At 36.1% G+C, this 19,247-nt stretch overlaps 1 protein-coding gene across 2 annotated transcripts in view; it reads right to left on the minus strand.

Moving 5' to 3' along the window:
- Nucleotides 1–11,776: 11,776 nt before the first annotated feature.
- Nucleotides 11,777–19,247, minus strand: part of si:ch211-266k8.4 (TBC1 domain family member 10A) — a 37,089-nt gene continuing 29,618 nt past the window's right edge. Inside the window, exons 14-15 of one of the 2 annotated variants that reach the window (XM_059536501.1) lie at nt 18,681–18,875; nt 11,777–12,129 (exon numbers count right to left, since the gene is read on the minus strand). In XM_059536501.1, coding sequence (XP_059392484.1) covers nt 12,051–12,129; nt 18,681–18,875 — 274 coding nt within the window. In that variant the 3' untranslated portion in view covers nt 11,777–12,050. Of the gene's footprint in view, nt 12,130–16,045; nt 16,650–18,680; nt 18,876–19,247 lie in introns of those variants that run through there. The other variant, XM_059536502.1, reaches the window with a different exon arrangement.

The raw sequence follows: 19,247 nt of genomic DNA on the forward strand, positions 1-19,247 counted from the left end.
TAATTATATCTTTATATGAATTAGAATTAACTTCAGAATCAAACTTGAAAATTAAGTTTAGTACAAATGCATTATAAAACAGTAATATACTCATGTTAAACATGCCAGAAACGTACATTTTGCTTCAGTATGACTTCAGCATCATAACCAATAGAGAGTTTCTTAAGTTTAGAAAGGGCATCCATCCAACGCAATGCAGCAGAGTCACCGAGTTCAGGGATTCTGTGCTGTATGAAGAGGATTTAAGAGTTAAGCCTAAAATGTGATGTTTTAAAACAGAGGAGGAAAAGGGAAAGAACCGCCCTCACACTTCATTCTCAATTTAGTTTTAAGAGATGAATTATGACATTTGGAAAAGCCCTAAAATGTCAGCTCACAGATAAAAGAGGCAATTGTACAAAAAAGAGCATTTTTAAATTTTAATCATATAAACATCAAATTAATGTTGCAAGAAGTCCTCTGTTTATGCTCTATGATTTAAGCTCTAAAATAGAGCAGTTTATTTAATAATGTTGCTGATAAATAATTAGCCATTTAAAATGAGGCAAATCCATCAGAAGTCATATAAAAGGGGAAAATGCTGGGTCTGGCAGCAGTGAGTTCTGTGATTAAAGTCGAAGAGGAGGAGGAGGAGGAGGAGGAGGGGGACAGATGATAAAGCGCCATTAATCTGGATTGGATTGAACTATTTCAAATAAACATCAGCTCTGACGGGTTTGGAAGAGATTCAAGAACAGCTGGACGAGCAGGAAAGCACAGCATGCCAATGTGGGACAAACGGGCAACACAACCTTCAGGATTATACTTGGAATCGCAAGAACTGATGTATTGTACAAATGTAGATCTGATGTTTGCCATTATTTATTTTCCTGTTTGTCTGTGTAAAATAAAAGCAGGGGATTGTGACGATAACCCAGCGTGTTTATGAGTTCAGTGCCGACGCAGTCTCATTAATAGAGATCCCCATACAGTTTTGGCAGGATCAGAGATGTGTCATTCAAAAAGTCCTTTAAGCACTTGAAGTTACATCTCACAACAACGAGATAGTAATACAAGACAGTTCATTTCGAAGGGGCACATTCAATAACTGCTGTCATTCATGACAGGAAGTAATGCGTGAATGAGTGACACATGAAAAAAAAATACCTCAAAGGTATTTTTTTCAAAAACCAAAAAGCGTGTCAATTTTGGACTTAGCATCAAATTATTGTGTGGAATGAGCTGTAATTGTTGTCTTAGATTTAGCTTAGATTACCACAGCGTAACGAACAATCTTGAACCTCTCAGGCTAGAATGAAGCTACCGTTGTTAGCAGTATGTAGCATTTAACTTAAAGAAAAACAGGCTATGCAGCTTTTATCGTAAGGAATGATAATTTGGTTTTTCTTGATAAGGAACTAGGTTTCCAAAGAAACCATTACAAACAGCCAAAACAAAACACTTACTTGTTTTTTCCATCCTCCTTTGATATATATAGATATATATATACTGTATTTAGAGAGAGAGACAGACAGACAGATAGATAGATAGATAGATAGATAGATAGATAGATAGATAGATAGATAGATAGATAGATAGATAGATACAGTAGATGCCTTGCTAAGCATATATATTATATATATTAATTATACTATATATATTAAATGCTTTATATTAACTCAGTGAGCAACATGCATGTCTTTGATTATGTTAGATAAACACTAAAGGTGTTTTCCCACCCTTCCCACATCTGCAAGGTGAATTCCTGCTTTTCCATGATATTCAGTCTGTGGTGAAGCAGCACTAACAGGTTTCAGTATGTTCAGTCATAATGTCAGCTGATGAACTTGTTATATATTCAGCAGTTGGGAATGAAGCACTGTTCAATTAGCACAGAACTGCTGAGCATATTACAGCTCCTAGGTGCACAGACACACACAGGTGCACACACCTGCCTGGGACAATCTCAGCAAAAAAATACAGGGCAAATTATAAACATGTTTGTATGGAAAAGGTGTCATGAGTGCATGTTAGGAAAATGAGCCAAGAAGCTATATAATATATGCAATATAGAAAGGTTTTGAGAGCGCACAGAGGTGTCGAACTATATTATCTAAAAAAAAAAAAGGATGGATGTTTCAAAATACACAGAGTGAAAAGCTCTGTAATTACTATGACACAAATGCATGTGCACATGCAGATTGAGCACTGAAATCTCTCTGAGACATTAAATGCCCTCATGTGACTCGTACAAGAAGATTATAAATAATAGCTTCCTCGGGCAATGCCTCAAGAGAAGATTAAGATCGGCCGGTAGCGAAATTTAGTTCAATTCAACACAGACGGTATGGTGAAAATACTAAAGCTAGCAGAGAATCTGGCGATAATTTATTTCCACCTGTTCTGCCATGTGACATTTTATTTTATTTTATTTTCACATTACTTGGCATTGTATCAGGACTTATTTCTGCTCAGATAATTCTTGGAACCCTTTTGTAAAAAATAATAAAATTATACTAGAGGAAAATAATATAACAGAAATAGAAAAAAAAAAAGGAAAATAAGGGATAACCTGATGTTTGCTTTAACTGAGTTTGAATGTGATAATAGATGGTTGGAGGAGGGATGTGTAGAGAAGAGGTAGTCCACAATACTGTGTTTATTTCTCTGAATTTAACTGCAGTGATTTACAGTAAAGGAATGTGGGTTTGTAATAAGGATTACTCATTTACAAAAGGTAAACTCATCTGGCCTGTTGCCTTGACCCCAGTGACAGCCAAAAACAAACCCAGTTGACGAGGAAACAAGTTTTGGCACATACACAATGTTCCTCAGAACGTGGGTTCTACTTAACTGCATTTTAATTATTCTTCTATGTAAAAATGTGTTATTTATGGAAACACATTTTCGTCAAGCAATGAAAATGAACTGAAAAGGAACTTCTGATTTTATCTCACAACTGACTTTTTAAATCGCAATTCTGAATTTCTTAGAATTTGATTTTTTTTTTTAATGAAAATCAGAAATGCAAGATAAGAACTGAGAATTGTGGGATAAAAATTCACAATTATCTTTTTATTGTTTATTCCAGGGCGGAAACAAAATGATACAGAATTGCGAGATGTAAACTTAGAATTCAGTAAAAATAATAAATAAATAAAAGTAAGAAAAGTGAGATATAAACTTGAAATTGCGAGATTTATTTTCTCAGCAAAGTCCAAACTGTAAAGATAAAATGCCGTAATTAGCTCTTTTATTTATTTAGTTAGTTATTTAAATTCCATGGCTTCTGTAGTTATTAGCCCATTGTTGATGTTGCAGGGCAATGACACGACAACTTTTTGAACAAAGTAGAACTACTTTTAACTTAAGCATGTTTATTGTGACTGTTTTCCCAGAACACCTGTGCTTGGCGCTGAGCTCCGTCTGCACCACAGTAACCGTCTCAAATCAAAAACACACAGGGCGGAGGAAAACTCGAGGGGCCTTGAACAGGTTTTCAGCAGAACAAGTTGGGGCACTTGCTCCAGAGGAAAAAAAAAAAGAATTTGCTTCCACTTTACCTGTCAACAATTGTAATCTCCAATCAGGGTCAATAATGTTAGCCTGTATGCGACCTGGTGGCAAATAACCATAATGCAAACATAATTGTATACTTAACAGGACTAAAGTCTGTGATTCTTAGGACTGTTTTACATTGCATGCATTGACATCTGGTCGAAAACTAGACCAATTATGGTTTTTAAATTTCATATCAAATAAAAAATTATGGTTTGAAGAATAAGCTAATAATTGCTTATGCATTCTTCATCTGACCCTGAGGAGAATCAAATTAGTGCATGCTGACAGATGATGTGTTCATTGTTTTCAAAACTACTCACAACCTGGATCACAACTAATTGTACTTCTGAACCCGTGAACAAAGAACTTGGATATAGTTCATGAAAATGAAGAGATTAGCATGATAAATCCAGTCAGGTGACATTCTCTGTCTGGAGAAACAAAATCTTTCTTTTTCTCGGGCTGAAGATGCATGAGTGGGTCAAAATGAACGCGCCGGATGCTCATTTTAACACTCAAACATCCCATAATATGAATCTCAGGAAGCAGATGGCTTTTCGCCCTTTCCTGTAGAATGGTTCCCAAATGCACTGACGAAATGAGAGGAACGGAAATGAAGCGGGAGTGTGTGTGTGTGTGTGTGTGCAGGTTATTTTGAAAGAGAAAACCAGAAAGTCGGTCTCTCGTTACACCTGGTTTTCCCTTCTTTTATTCCAAGAAACCTGCAGAATCACAAAGTCATTTAGGAGAAAAGAAACTGTCAAACAACAGATTGTTTTCTTTGTTGTAATGCGTTTAAATGTTCAAATGCCTTTTATGTTTATATTTTGTATCCCACATCCACTTTTCTATCATAAATACATTTATTTACATTTAAAACTGATAAACAGTGAAATAAATGGATTATAATTTTACATTACATATCTATAACTGTCTCATAACAATTTTGCCACTATTTAGTTTTTAAGAGAGAGAGAGAGAAAAAAAACTAGAAAAAAAGACTAGTAAGAAGAAAATACAGGAGGAAATAAAGATGGATATTACTTGTAAACAGTATTTTTATTGTATGTCATTTTCAATCAAGCTGTAATTTTATCAAAATTATGCAAAACACAAATTGTAATTGACTGTATTCAGAATACATAAAATATTAGCCATGTAATGGAACCTTAAGTCATCATAATTGTATAATTATTGGGTAAACTTGTTTTTTCTTTCTTTCTTTTATTTTTTATTTTTTTGCATTCTCACTTGCTCCAATAGCAATAGGAGAAAATGATTTTCTATGAGTTTCCAAAAGAGCAAAAGATATGGAGAGATGGTCGATGAAATGGGTCCATTAGCCTTAGCAAGACAAAATGAGTCACTTATTTTATCCTAATAATGCTGGAAATGGCACTGTGTTGGAAACAGAGGAAGGTAAGACTCAATGAAACACTGCCAAAGCCTAAGAGATGGCGTAAACACCTTCTTCAGGAGGCGGAAGCTCTTGAGTAAGGAAGTGGTCAATAATTAAGCCCCATAGCTTTTAAACACGGCCCAGGCAGATGTTAACGTGTTTCTAACGCCACTTCTGAGAACAGCAGGGAGACAAATTACATCCTGGCCTATGATATCCCTTTAGGACAGATCCGAGACCAGCTTTATCTGTCCCGACCCAAACCAGTACATGAAAACTGCCATTTGACCTAATAAAAGCACCTACTGTATAAACACAACATAGCATGTTTGCCTGAAGGTATCTGCTTTAAACAGGTAGAATATATACACTTCAAATTCCGTTCGGTGTAAAACCAAATGACCTGGAAACCTCGGGAAAATGGATCATATTGGTATGAGTCAGAATTAAAGGGATATTCCATCCAAAAATGAAACTTTGCCATTATTTACTCACCCTCATATCATTCCAAACCTGTTTGAGTTTCTTTCTTATATAGAACAGAAAGGAAAGTAGATATTTTGAAGAAAGTTGGGAACCAAACGGTTTATAATTCCACGGAGTTCCACAGACTCCCAGAAAATTATATGGAAGTCACTGGAATCTGAAACTATTCAGTTGAAAATATTGTATGAATTTCATATCCCACTCACTTCCATAATATTTTTGTCTATACTATGTTGGTAACCAAATGGTTTTGGGTCCCATTAACTTCTATAGTATGGACAAAAAATAAAACACTTAAAATAAGAGAACTCAGGATAGATATCACTTTTTGAACCGTTTTGGGTCTTCCACAGTATGGACAAAAAATACTATGGAAGTCAGTGGGATTTAAAACTTTGGTTACCAACATTCTTTAAAATATCTTCCTTGTTTTCCACATATTTATGGGTAAATTGTCTCTTTAAACTCACTGTAAATAATTTTTCTGGTGGCTTTCATTTTCATTTAAGCAAAACATGATACAAGACCCATCCATGGACCAAAGCAGATTTTAGTTTTCCCACACATTGTCATTACAAAACAATAACTTTAATGGGTTTCTTGTGATGAAATGTAAATAGTGCGTCACATTAACAAGTGCATTAGAGAGAGGAGGAAGGGGATGTTTCTCAAATACAAACAAAGCTGACCTCTGTGCACAGGCAGGTTTACCTTCCAGCTTTGATCCTGAACTAGGATCATGGAGGTTCACTCAAAGCATTCCTAGACTTAATAGGTCACTACACTAATAGATTATGTGGAGATGGGTGGGAGCGGGTTGACACAGGTATGCAGGATCATTCAGGGACCGTGACACACTCAGGGGGCCTCTTACACCTGCAGTGTGTATGATCGAATTTCTTATTACAGCAAATGTATTCCTACATTCTTGAAAAAAAACCTTTTCCTCATACATATTAATTAAAGGTGTGCACTATACTGATAGGCATGATTAACCGCTGGAAATATGTTAACCAGTAGAGATTTTTGATCATCTCTATCACGGTTACACGCTCATATGACGTTGTTATGCTACAAAAACATATCATTTGCACGTGTATTTAAGCATTATGGTTTAAAAACAACTGATTTTAAGCAGTTGAAATGCAATCTGCAGCAAAAGAGAACTCTTTTTGCTATATGTGGGCACACTGAGAGACTGTTTGTGAGTGCTATCAGAGACGTGCGCGCACATAAAAACATTGCTCATAGAGCTCGGGAGTATTAAACAGAGTCATTTTCGCCAATTTATAGGCTTTAAATGGTTAAATACACAAGTTTGTGTGTCAAAATGCCTGTTTATGCAAAGTATCCTCTTGACAGTAACAGTATACAGGATCCGGGTAGCTCTTAAAGTGACAGCAGTCTAATATTCCTGCTATCTGTCATTCTTGTTAATCAAAAAACAAAAGAGAAAAAACCTTTTACTGCTCTTTTGTAAATTAAATAAGAAAAATATATAATTTACAGAGTGAAGAATATGCAATGTTTTACACATTTGATTATGCAATGTATGTAGCATTTATTTATTTGTTCTACTTGTAGTTTTTGTTTCATAACTTGTAAGCTATTCTTATTTAATTGCTGACTGTTTTTTTTTGGCTAGTTTTTTTTGTGATATTGACACTGGTGATAAGAACTGTGACATTTCTATTGTATCATTACATATGGTTACAAAGACCTTATTTAAAACACAAATACATTTATAATTACAAAAGACTTCCATTTCAAATAAATGCTGTTCTTTTCAATTTTCTATTCATCAGAGAATCCTGAAAACATTTTTTTTTACCTTGAGTACCAATTATATCTGATCAATCGGTCATTTGCAGTGATTCATAAGAATACCTTTTGTCTTTTATCCAGATTAGTTTTTTCATCAGATCAAGGTTTGTAATGAGATTCATCTCAGAGCTGGCTGAGCTTGGTAAATGCTTAGAAGTCTTTATTGAGGAATTTTCAAAAATCATTATGGTGAAAATGAATTGGAAAAAATAATTCTAGAATCAACACAGCTTAAAAAAAAGTGTCCGGTTACACCCTAGCAATCCCACAGCAGACACCCACACCATCCTAACAACCTCCTAAAACACACCAGGAACCACCTAGCAGTCACTTACAACCTCACAAACACTTAACTCAGAACACCCTAGCAACCATCCAGAACACTATAATCACATAACAGTACATTAAAAACTCTCACAACACCTTAGCAACTGCAGAGCGATGACCTGGAAACCACCTACAACTTCTTCAGAAAATCTGGTCTACACTGAAAAATATTTGGCCTAAATTATTTTTACTCTTTTAAGGTACAGGTTTTAGGACCTGCCACTAGAGGCCGCACTACCAAAACAATAACAATCGCATGGTTTGAAGATGGAAAGGAGGAGGAGAAGCACCCGGCTGCAGCCTGCAGATCGAGGCGGGGCTGCACCTGGGGCGGGGTTGCACGTGCAGCCCCGCCCCACACCTACTCTGATTGGTTCAATCGTCTTTCATAGACTTACATGATAGGAAATTTGTGCGTAGTTGGTGTAGGACGGAGAACGCTGTTTAAAAAGCTAAAAACGCTGTACAGTTTTACAAAGCCTTCATAATGCACAAAAGAAGAAAAATAAAACATTAGCCTGTAGCTCGCCATGTCCCTGAAATGATTGTTTTGTTAAATTAAGCTGATCTTTAGGCTAACATACGAATATAGTAATTTAATTGGGTTGATTATCCACAGTAAGACGATCAGGTCTTCAGATAGAAGAATGGAATTATGAATTAAATAATTTTAGAAAATTTTATTATTTCATATCATCAGAGTATGAGAAAGGAAAATGAAAGGGGTGTATCATTACTGTTTTAATTTATATAGCATGACAAGACAATGATTGTTACATATAATTATCCGTCATGCAGTTGATAAATGACACTGCAATATTCTAATGTGTCTGCCAATTAAATTTTTATGAAACTTTTAATTTTCTTTACTACATTGCAAAACATAGACTTTTTCTCCCCTTTATTTCAGGAAAATATGCTGCTCCTCGTTATTTGAAAGTGAAGAAATCGATAAACTTTTATTTCTATCGGCCAGTGATGATTCTGAAAGGACATACCTGTAAACCGTTGCTATAGTAACGAACACAATTCCATGATAATTGTGCTCTTATCTTAGTGCAGTCTCACAGCCACTGTCAAATATTGAGATAAACTTTATAATGTATCATCTATTCATATTAAATTGGTATCTTCTCCGATATCCATTTTGTGAACATTGAGCCGATTCTCTTCAATCAGCAGGAATGATTCGGGACATTCTACGTTTAATGTGGCTTAATGCATTAAAACAGTGTTTTTAAAAGACCAAACTCAGTAAACAAATTAATAATAAAGCATTCTATTCACTGACAGGCAGACGAGTCCAGAATAAGAATGCAATGTTTAATTACGTGTTAAGCGTTTTCCTACCATAGAAAACCATTAGACTAAAAGGAAAACGCTTAACGTGGTGTAATGCATTAAAACGTGTTTTAAAAAGACCAAACTCAGTAAACATTTTTAATAACACATTTTATTTACAGACAAGCAGGTTATGGGTGGAAATTAAACGCTTTGTGTTCGTATTCTGTGCTCATATCTGCTTGTCTGTGAAAAGAATGCTTTATTAATAATTTGTTTACTGAGTTTGGTCTTTTTAAAACACTGTTTTAATGCATAAAGCCACGTACTTTCACGTTAAGTGTGCTTTTAGAATGTCCCAATTATTAATTTGTGAATTAATCTGGTCAAGAAGAGTAAACTTGCAGCAGCTAACATCTCTTGATTCAATAAATCCGACATAGTGAGTCAAGTTAACAATAAAAAACTGCATTATAGGAAAGGCTTTGTAAAACTGTACAGCGTTTTTAGCTTTTTAAACAGCGTTCTCCGTCCTACACTAACTACGCACACATTTCCTATTATGTAAGTCAATGAAAGATGATTGAACCAATCAGAGTAGGTGTAGGTGCAGCCCCGCCCCGATCTGCAGGCTGCAGCCGGGTGTACATGAGGAGGAGCGTGGAATGATGGGATTTGTTGTCTTCTACCCAACCGCTGATGGCCATCAATCAGACGGAAAGATAAATCATGGATTAAACGCGAGTTCAACGATTTGCGCGAATAGATTACATACAAAGTTAATGCTAAGACGCGATCAGACTATGGATCAGACGCGTCCTCGCGCGGGCCTAGAGACGCGATGCCCTGCGTTTGGCGTGTATGCACCATAATACTAATCTTGTTGATCATTATAATAGCATATGTTTTCTGTAAAGATACGAATCAAAACAACTCACCTGTCGAGTAAAAAACAAGCGAGATCGGCATCTCTTTCTAGTTGAAGTTGGTCGCGAAGCTACTTCCGCATTTGTCCACGACACTGTTGTCATGTGGTTTCTACGTCAGTAAAGGCGGTAACAAAGGGTAACTAACGTCATTGACAGGCGACTGCACTGCCCCATGTCACTGTTTTGAATGGCAATTTTCTCATGATTTACAAGTAGTTGAAAACATTAGAGATATTGTTAGTAATCAGCTGGACAAAATGTATAACATTAGCCTAGTGGTTTTTGGATATTTTACTGCAAATATCTTACAGATTGTACCCTTAATTGCAAGGACATTCCAAAAATAACTACCGGTATAAAAAATAGCAAGTAAATTTCAATTAAATATGAGATTTTGAAGTAGAAAGACTTAAATAGTATTTTTTAAACATACTCTAATAATAACTGGAGATAATTATTAAATTATTACTGTAGTGTCTAATAAGCCCATGAGGGCTGGGCACCTTGGTGCTTGACACGTAAATAAACAAATCAATCAATCAGTCAATCAATCATACTCTAATAATATTTCTTTACAACTGTGAACAATATTTTAACAGTTTAACGTTTAGTTTTTAGTTTTAATTTGTAGCAACACTGTGTACAGTATGTTGTAGTACGCTAAAAAAACAACAACAAAGAAACCATTTTAGCTAGTATTTAGTGATTAATATTCAGTTTAACGGTAATTTAATCCATTAAAGTTGTTTTGGATGGGTGAATTGAGCTACTGGCTCTTCTCCAAACCTTAAACAGCATTGAGGTGAAGTGAGCCGGTGAAAGTGTGAGTTCTGTGTGGCTAAATCGAATAAGACTGATGATAAGACTAACTTAAGGTAATCAATCAGCTTTTCACACGACCTGTGAGTGAATGGAGCCCTTCCTACACTGGTCTCCATGTTGACTTAGCAGGCAGACACGTTGAGAACGGCACACAATTACTAATTTGCCTTGCAATTGATGTCAAACAGTGTGTGGATGTGGAGCCGCTTGAGAACTGAATCTATATGCTCACTAGCAAACATAAAAAGGCCTTCGAGGGGTATGAAGTGAAACAGGAGATAAAAAGATTTGAGAGAAAAACAAAAACCGGCTCCTCCACTGTTTCATGACATCAGTGCAGGACTCACTCGCGTGGCGCTACTCATCTGAAACCTACACCTCAGATAATTACAGGGCTGTGACAGTCAGACGCTTTATGACACACCCTCGCATATGCATACACACTCGCTCACGCTTAGAAAAAAAAAAAAGTTGTTGTCTGTTTTATTTTTTATGTCTTCATGGACTCCAACTGCCAACCTCTGACTGGAGGATGTTGTGAAGCCACAGTAGAGAGGCCTGTGGGATACAATTGATCCACACTGCTCATGTAATCCCAAGGCTGAGTATTAAAACTGTACATTTATTTGACATTTAACACATGAAAAACAAAACATTTAACACAGTTGAAGTACAGCAGGAACATAAAGTAGCTAATTAACTATTGGAGAGAAAATAAAATATGTTTTTGTGTGATAACTGAAATAATTTCTTGTTGTAGTGTAGTCTGGTTAAGCTCAGACACAATTTAAGTTAGCAATAAATTATATAATCAGCATAATTTGCAATTTAAAGTAATCCTAACAGGATGGAAAAAGAGCTAGGAAGATAACTATTGCGTAATTGTTTTAAATGAGGTTGTAATTATTTGCAGGTTTCTGTCATTTTATGTGCAAGATACAATGTTTTAACAGGTCTATTTTATTTATTACCAATCTTTGTGTAGTTGTTTTCCAAAAATGAAAATGAATTGCAAATTAAACTCCAATTATCTCGAGAAAACAACTTTTGGTTGAAAAATCTTGAGCAAGGATTGACAGAGAGACGATAGATAGCTAGATATACTGTAGACAGTAGACAGACGGACAGATAGATTGATCTTAAAAAAGTAAAGACAAGAAGCCATAAGTTCATTATGAATTATTTTATGAAATCTTTTATTAAATGAATATAAAAGCTACATTAAAATACGGACATTCCCTAAATAATCGATTGAGGTTTTGAGAATCCTACATTCATACATTAACATGACTTCTATAAAGTTGGTAGTGCATATCAGCAACACGTGGTCAGAGACAGTGGAGGAGGAGTCAGGCAGGCCCTGTTTAACTGTCAAATGACGGTGTTTCATTGAGCAGTTATGAAGTGAGCACACTTCGTTCCATGACCAGTTCCTCGAGGTCTCAAATTAGTTGGGATTCTCGCACTTGACATGCTGTCATTGGGCAGGTGATGAAGTTTCTCCCGTTCAGCGCCACATGCCTTTGTTTACAAACACAGAGAGGTAGTTATTCAGGGTGTGCATTAAAATGACTTTCAGAACAATAATGGCAGGGACAGTCCCATGATCACAATGATAATGGCATTGTACTGTACCAGCCCAGGTCATGGTTCACTTATGAAATTGAACCTGTGACCTGTTTGACTATACAACGTTTAAAAATGTTTACATACATGCTTCAATGAATTGCATAACTAATATAACAACTAGCGTAGATTCAAAACAACAAGGGCAATAATGCAATATCCTGTGTATGTAGCCTTATGTGAACCTCTAAATTAAACGTAGCCACAAAAACAACTCGCTGTAACAACTGTTCTTATGGGCCCTGCAGCTTGTGCTATACAAAACTGAGCGCTAACAGCATGAAGTGTTCCCAGCTAAAGGCACCTCAGGCAACAAGAGCACTCTCGTCCTTTATTGCCTCGCTCTAGTCTCTCAGGAGCGCTCGAAATATCACTTTGCCCTGCTGTGCCATTCACTTTGGTCTTTGCTGAACATCATCTTGCTCTCAAAATCACTTAAAAAATAATTATGCTCAATGAACCTACTTTGACTTAAAATATATCCATTAAATGAAGGCTACAACAAAAATCAAATGGAATCAAATATTTGAATGGATTTGATCTAGTTTTGTATGAACTGAAATGTATTAAGTTAGGGTTGACGTTAGGGTTAGCCTACATGATACAACAACATACTATTTATATACATGTGTCTGTCTTTTTTAGTTCATATAAATATATTATGCAAAAAGCTCTATCTGAAGAACATGACAAATCCATCAGCTGGAGCTATGAATAGGGCCGATCTGCTTCTACATTACTAGGTCCATACAACACAAGCCCAGTGGTGGCAAAATGGCATGCTAACATGCCTTCAGATTAAAAACACTTCATCACAATGAGTCTATCTCAAGCTCCACAGCCTGAGACCTCTGCAGTCCATCATATGATGGGAGTATGAAGCCTGCGTGTCCGTATGGAGCAGCTGCTTCCCGCTGCACACACTCTGGGGTCTACGGCAATTGTGTTTAAGCAGATTATCCTGCAGAGTTTAGCCATGCTGGATTTAGCTGTTTGTTGGCACTGTGTGGTGCAGAGGCCCAGCGAGAGCCATTGAGACAGAGCGGCCTGGTGGACAATGGAGATGAGGAACAGCCAGACCCAGAGGAAGACAGCAGGTATGGACTGTCTGGAAACCTAGACACTAAACACCAGTAATCATAAGTGACATATCCCTCTATTTGCAGCCGGGGTGGTATATACTCCAAAATAATGAAACCTTACTTTGAGAATGACAGACAGAATGAGATCTGAGAGACATTAAATGGATAGTTCAAAAATCACTGTTTTCTGTGGAATACAAAAGATATTTTGAAGAATGTTGGCAACCAAATGATTTTGAGTCCCATTGACTTCCATATGGACACAAAATACTATGGAAGTCAATGGAACCGGAAACTGTTTGGTTACCAACATTCTTCAAAATATCTTCTTTTGTGCTTCACAGAAGAAAGAAAAACATACAGGGTTGGAATGACATTAAGGTGAGTAAATGATGACAGAGATGACATTCTTTGATGGACTATCCATTTAAATCACATATTCAAACTTGACACACCAGTTTGACGTCAGTGACACCAAACACCACTGGTTCTTGAGTACAAGTTTGCATATGCAAAATAATTCTCCTATATTCCCCACACAAATCTATTCACCTTTACAGCTTAAGAAGATGAAAAATGTAAAATGTAGTGCATCGGTTATTTAAAACTTTTTTGGTGCTTTTTGTCATTTATATGTAATCCAATGTATATCCATTTTCATGTACAGTAATCCAACATTTCAACACGTATTAATATTATAATATCTATAATAATATAATAATATCATATTAAATTAATTTTCTGGACTCCATTTTAATTGTTAAATAAAATTTATTATTGAAATCATGAAACTTACAATTCAACAGCAATTTATTAAATCTTGAACAAAAGTTACATTTTTAGAGCCCTATGAAATTCATTTAATAAGACTTTTTTTCCTAGTAATAAAATGAATGCATAAAAGACTAATTAAATCTTTCTTGTAATCCAATAAAAATAAAACCCTCGAAATTGTTTTGGCAAACTAAGTGCTGCACAACAGGTTTACTGACATGGAAGTAAAATTGTCTGATTATTAAGATTAAGACGTATATTCTAGTGCACAAAAGTAATATATTTCTGTCACAATTTATTCAACTTTAACCGGCCTTTTATTTTGACGTTTTGCCATGAAGAGATTTGTTTGTGTGTATATGATATGACACCAGTTTTGCTAAAATGAAAGTGTCAAATGCTCATGAAGTGACTCAAGAGTAGCTCTGGGGATGTTGTTCATGTATTTGTCTTCATTTAGTAAGGAGGCATATGCTGAAAACACTGCGAGCATCAAAGTATAAATTAAAACGTAAAAATAAATTTCCCCTCAATATACTTGTTTGTGAAATGTATCTCTATGCATATTCTGTGCACTAATTATGTTTACTACAGTATTGTGATGTCAAACTATTGAAATCAAAGTGTCAAATCTCCTGTGCATTTCAAGTTATTGCCTACTGTATGTAGATCGCTTTAAATCAGTCGAGAAGTCCATTTAAAGATCTGCATTGGAAGAGAGCTAAAGTATTACTCACCTCTACCTAAGTTATATTTACAACAACCGAGTGACCCTGCAATTGAAAAACTTCGCACAGACTCGGGTTTCTAGATGGCTGAAAACATTCCCTAATAACCCAGTCTGCTGGGGCAGACGCAGTCTTCTAAACAGCAGGGTGATGCTGGGAAATCAGGAGCTAAGCCATGAATAAGTAACGCCACTCCGGCTAAGTGTTGTTAATCATGGGAGTTCATACTGCACGTATTTCCCTTGGGATTTGATCCCACCAGATCTTTCCGCGGTATTGTTTATGTAACATCTAGAGCACAGCCACCAACACGGTCACCTGAATCTGAATGTGATCAGATAAGATCAGCAGTTCCTTAATCAGCTTTCCTACTTTCGTTCAGTGTTGTTGCACAACCATCACACCCGAGCGAACGACAATGGCTATCGCACCCCTATCCAACAGCCCGACACGAACCTACACGCATAGATGATTGTGTGTTGTATTTCAAACCATGTATCCCATCACAGCATTGGCAGGGTTGCCAGATATGCTGTAATCTTTTCCCCTGGGAGCCCCAGGAAACCAGATACAGAAGAGGAAGATCAAACGCTGGGCATGGGATCACATGTCTCCGCTGCTCGTACGGAGCGTGACGCACACATGGCATACAGGGACAGAGCTTTTTCCCATAGCCTCCCACACTCTGGCTCTTTACAGAGGTGGGACGTCTGGTAATCACATGATTAGGAAAAGAACCACACCACAGATTCAGCCAGGTTTGTGAAGATGGCATGCTGTGGTGGGAAGAAAAAAAAAACTAATAAAAATGATTCCACTGGAAGCACTGTTAACTTCAAAGAAGGAGAAAAGTTAAAAGTAGATTTAACTACTCATACAGAAATCATTCAAATATTAAAGTATGTATAAAATATGGAGGTTTTAAAATATAAATACTAATATACCATAAATATACTAACATACTTTCTAAATATATATTTGTTGTCTTTTGTTGGTTAGTGCGGGTTTTATTATGTACATTGCTAACATCTGGTAAAAGTATATGCATATGTGAATGAATTCTCGAGCTGTGTGGAACACATCTGTTTAAGGAAATCCTGTTATGGCCAACAATGATATAAATGACTAAATTTTTTCTTTATGCTGAATTTGTTTCATTATGTTTGCATTCTATGTGCAACAAGGAACTTTTTTATAAAACAAGAAACCTTTTGGAAGAAACCAGAATCAGTTAGCCTGCATAAAAGTTTGTTTTTTTCCACCTGATTCTCTATGCATGAGAATGAAGAAAATGCAGTTAGACCACTTTTATACATCGAGGTAGCAATTAAGATGTTCCTGGCATGGATTCTGCTTTTTGAACTTTATTTTGAACTCCTTATTAACTGCATTATTGGTTCACGGGAGGATTAAAATTCTCAGAAGGTGATACTGAAACTAAAGGAACAATATGTTTGTTAAACACACACACGTGCACTGAGACACACATAAGAGAACGACCTTCACAACAACCTAAAAGTCCCAGTCAAGGAAAGTTTCACGCTCCTCCTGACATCATTACAAGTGCTACAAAGGACAGTGCAAAGGCACCAGGAAGGTGGATGTTAAAAGTTAAAAGGCCAGATGCTTGTTTTCATAGCTGGTGTGAGTCATCTGCTCCTGTGTCAGCTCCTTCCATAGAAGGGGGCAGTGGAAATGGCAGGCCATTGGCCTCTGGGGGCCCGAGGGTTTAAATACAGCCTGCTGATATAACTGACCGGAGATCAATGCTTCTGCTTCAGTTTTCCGCCACACCTACTGCTTTTCCACCTGATCCCGGAGGGTAAAGATGCTGGATGTAAAACGGTGACACGGTCAGGGCTCAAAAAAGGGATGCAGGCATAATTTATTTTTATCCTCATAATGCTCATAAGCTATCTTTATCTTCCTTTTTTTCCAGTGACATAGACGACAAAGGCATGCTTAGTGTGAACATGGAGGAACTTAGAGACTCAGAACTATAGAGACGCAACAATATTACAATTTCAATACAGATAAAGCCATCATTATTCATATTACAGCCAATAACAAATAAATTGTAGATCTTAAAATGTACACTTGTCTAAATAAATTACAAGAAAAACACTACAAAAATCATGCTGCAAGTTAATTAGGCATAGCTACATTATAATATACAATATTTAATATATTAAGTTGTACAATATGAAAAATGCATATTCATTTTAACATTTGCTAAAGATTACATTTTCAGCAAATTTAAATGATGAGTATTTTTAAAGATTAACTTCAGGTGAGCGTTCGAAGACAATTAAATATAATTTAATGGCTTATATATATGCAAATTTAAACAATTTTATTGATATTGATATATTGTGTATCTTTAAACAAATATGATTTTTAACTTTTACCCTGCAAAATATACTTACAAGTCGTGACAATTTATTTAATTTCATATTATTTCTCTTTCGTATTATTTAATCTTTAAATAAAAAAAGAATAGTTATATTTAGCATTATTTAGACACCATTATAGTATTTATAAAAAATTGGAATTAGTTTTCAAATCAATTTTAGTTTTGATAATTTTTATGTGCTTTTGGGATGTTTTATTATTTTTCATTCTATTTAAATGTTCATTTGTTTTTCATTTCAGTTTTAGATTTAAGCAGATTTTAATACTTAAAAAAAAAATCAAAGTATTTTTATACCAAAAAAAAAAAAAAAAGAGCAAAAAAACTAGAACGGGGCTGATATACTGCATACCTTACGATACGATACGATACGTTTTTGACTTATACCTTGCAAAATAAATGTACAAGCCCCGACAACTACTTTATTTTGACAAAAATGTTGACCAACCTCGCTGAGATCAAAACAATTCACAGGTACGCCACTCAAAAGAGGTGAAAAAAGCTCCTAAAAGTCCCAAAAAATTGAAGTATTTTTATACTAAAAAAAAAGAGAAAAAAAACTAGAACGGAGCTGATATACTGCATACCTTTCGATACGATACGATATGTTTTTGACTTATACCTTGCTAAATAAATGTACAAGCCCCGACAACTGCTTTATTTTGACAAAAATGTTGACCAACCTTGCTGAGATCAAAAAATTCACAGGTACGCCACTCAAAAGAGGTGAAAAAAGCTCCTAAAACTCCCATTTACCTCATTAAAATTTCACCATTCATGGTTCCCTGTGCTTTCATTTAAATCCTTATCTGCTGTAGAGAATCCAAACGGTCGCATTAATCACTTTGAATGTGATGAATTGGGTCCAGATTAAAGCATCATTATAACTAACCCCTCTTCAACGAATACAAAAACCTGCCAAACCAAAGCAACGTGGCAACCTGTCAGTTTAATCCCATCCCAAAGCAGAGAGAATGTTAAAACACATTACCGTATTTTCCGGACTATAAGTCGCACTTTTTTTCATAGTTTGGCTGGTCCTGCGACTTATAGTCATGTGCGACTTATCAAAATTAATTTGACATGAACCAAGAGAAATGAACCAAGAGAAAACATTACCGTCTACAGCCGCGAGAGGGCGCTCAATGCCGCTCAGTGCTCCTGTAGTCTACACTGAAAACATAGAGCGCCCTCTTGGGCCTGTAGACGGTAATGTTTTCTCTTGGTTCTAAATAAATGCGACTTATAGTCCAGTGCGACTTATATATGTTTTTTTCCTCGTCATGACGTATTTTTGGACTGATGCGACTTATACTTAGGTGCGCCTTATAGTCCGAAAAATACGGTAATTAATGTCAGCATTGGCAAACAAATGTTTATGATGGAGAAATGCCTTCACTCTGACTACACAAAGCAAAGATTTATTCATCTTAAAAGTAAATGATTGAGTACCTGCTTTGGGTTTCTTGACATTCATCATTGTTGCTGCTCTCCGGCTGCACAAACGTTTGAGCGGCTGTCTGTTGAGATCTAGAGCTACGATTCTTCAGCAGGAGGGATCTTCCTTGTCCGGACTGACCTCGGCTCCTTCTGCGAGCCACTTTACCCACGGGCCCTGACCTCACACTCCAGGCCGAAGAGCTGGAGCTGTGAAGAGACACAAATCAGTACTCCAAACTTACTCAGGGGCACACAGTGATCCCAGAAAGTATTTGGACTGTTGGCCATTCACAAATAACACATTTTTAAATTTCACTGCCCTGCTGTTCCATTGTTTTTCTATGTAAACATGCTAGATGGACATGTTTGAGGAAAGAAACTGATACAGGTTTGGAACCACATAAAGGTGAGTAAATTACAAATTTTTTTAATAAATAAATGTCAATGCATCAACTTTGTGGCATCTACAAACAAATAATGGGACAGTTTATCAGAACCAACTTCACACTGAGAACTTTTTCCACTTCCTTTTGCTTCTTATGGGATAATTTTTACACTGGAGCAACAGGACACCGTACA

Source organism: Carassius carassius, chromosome 43 (genome assembly GCF_963082965.1).
Source record: "Carassius carassius chromosome 43, fCarCar2.1, whole genome shotgun sequence".
Classification (NCBI taxonomy): Eukaryota; Metazoa; Chordata; class Actinopteri; order Cypriniformes; family Cyprinidae; genus Carassius; species Carassius carassius.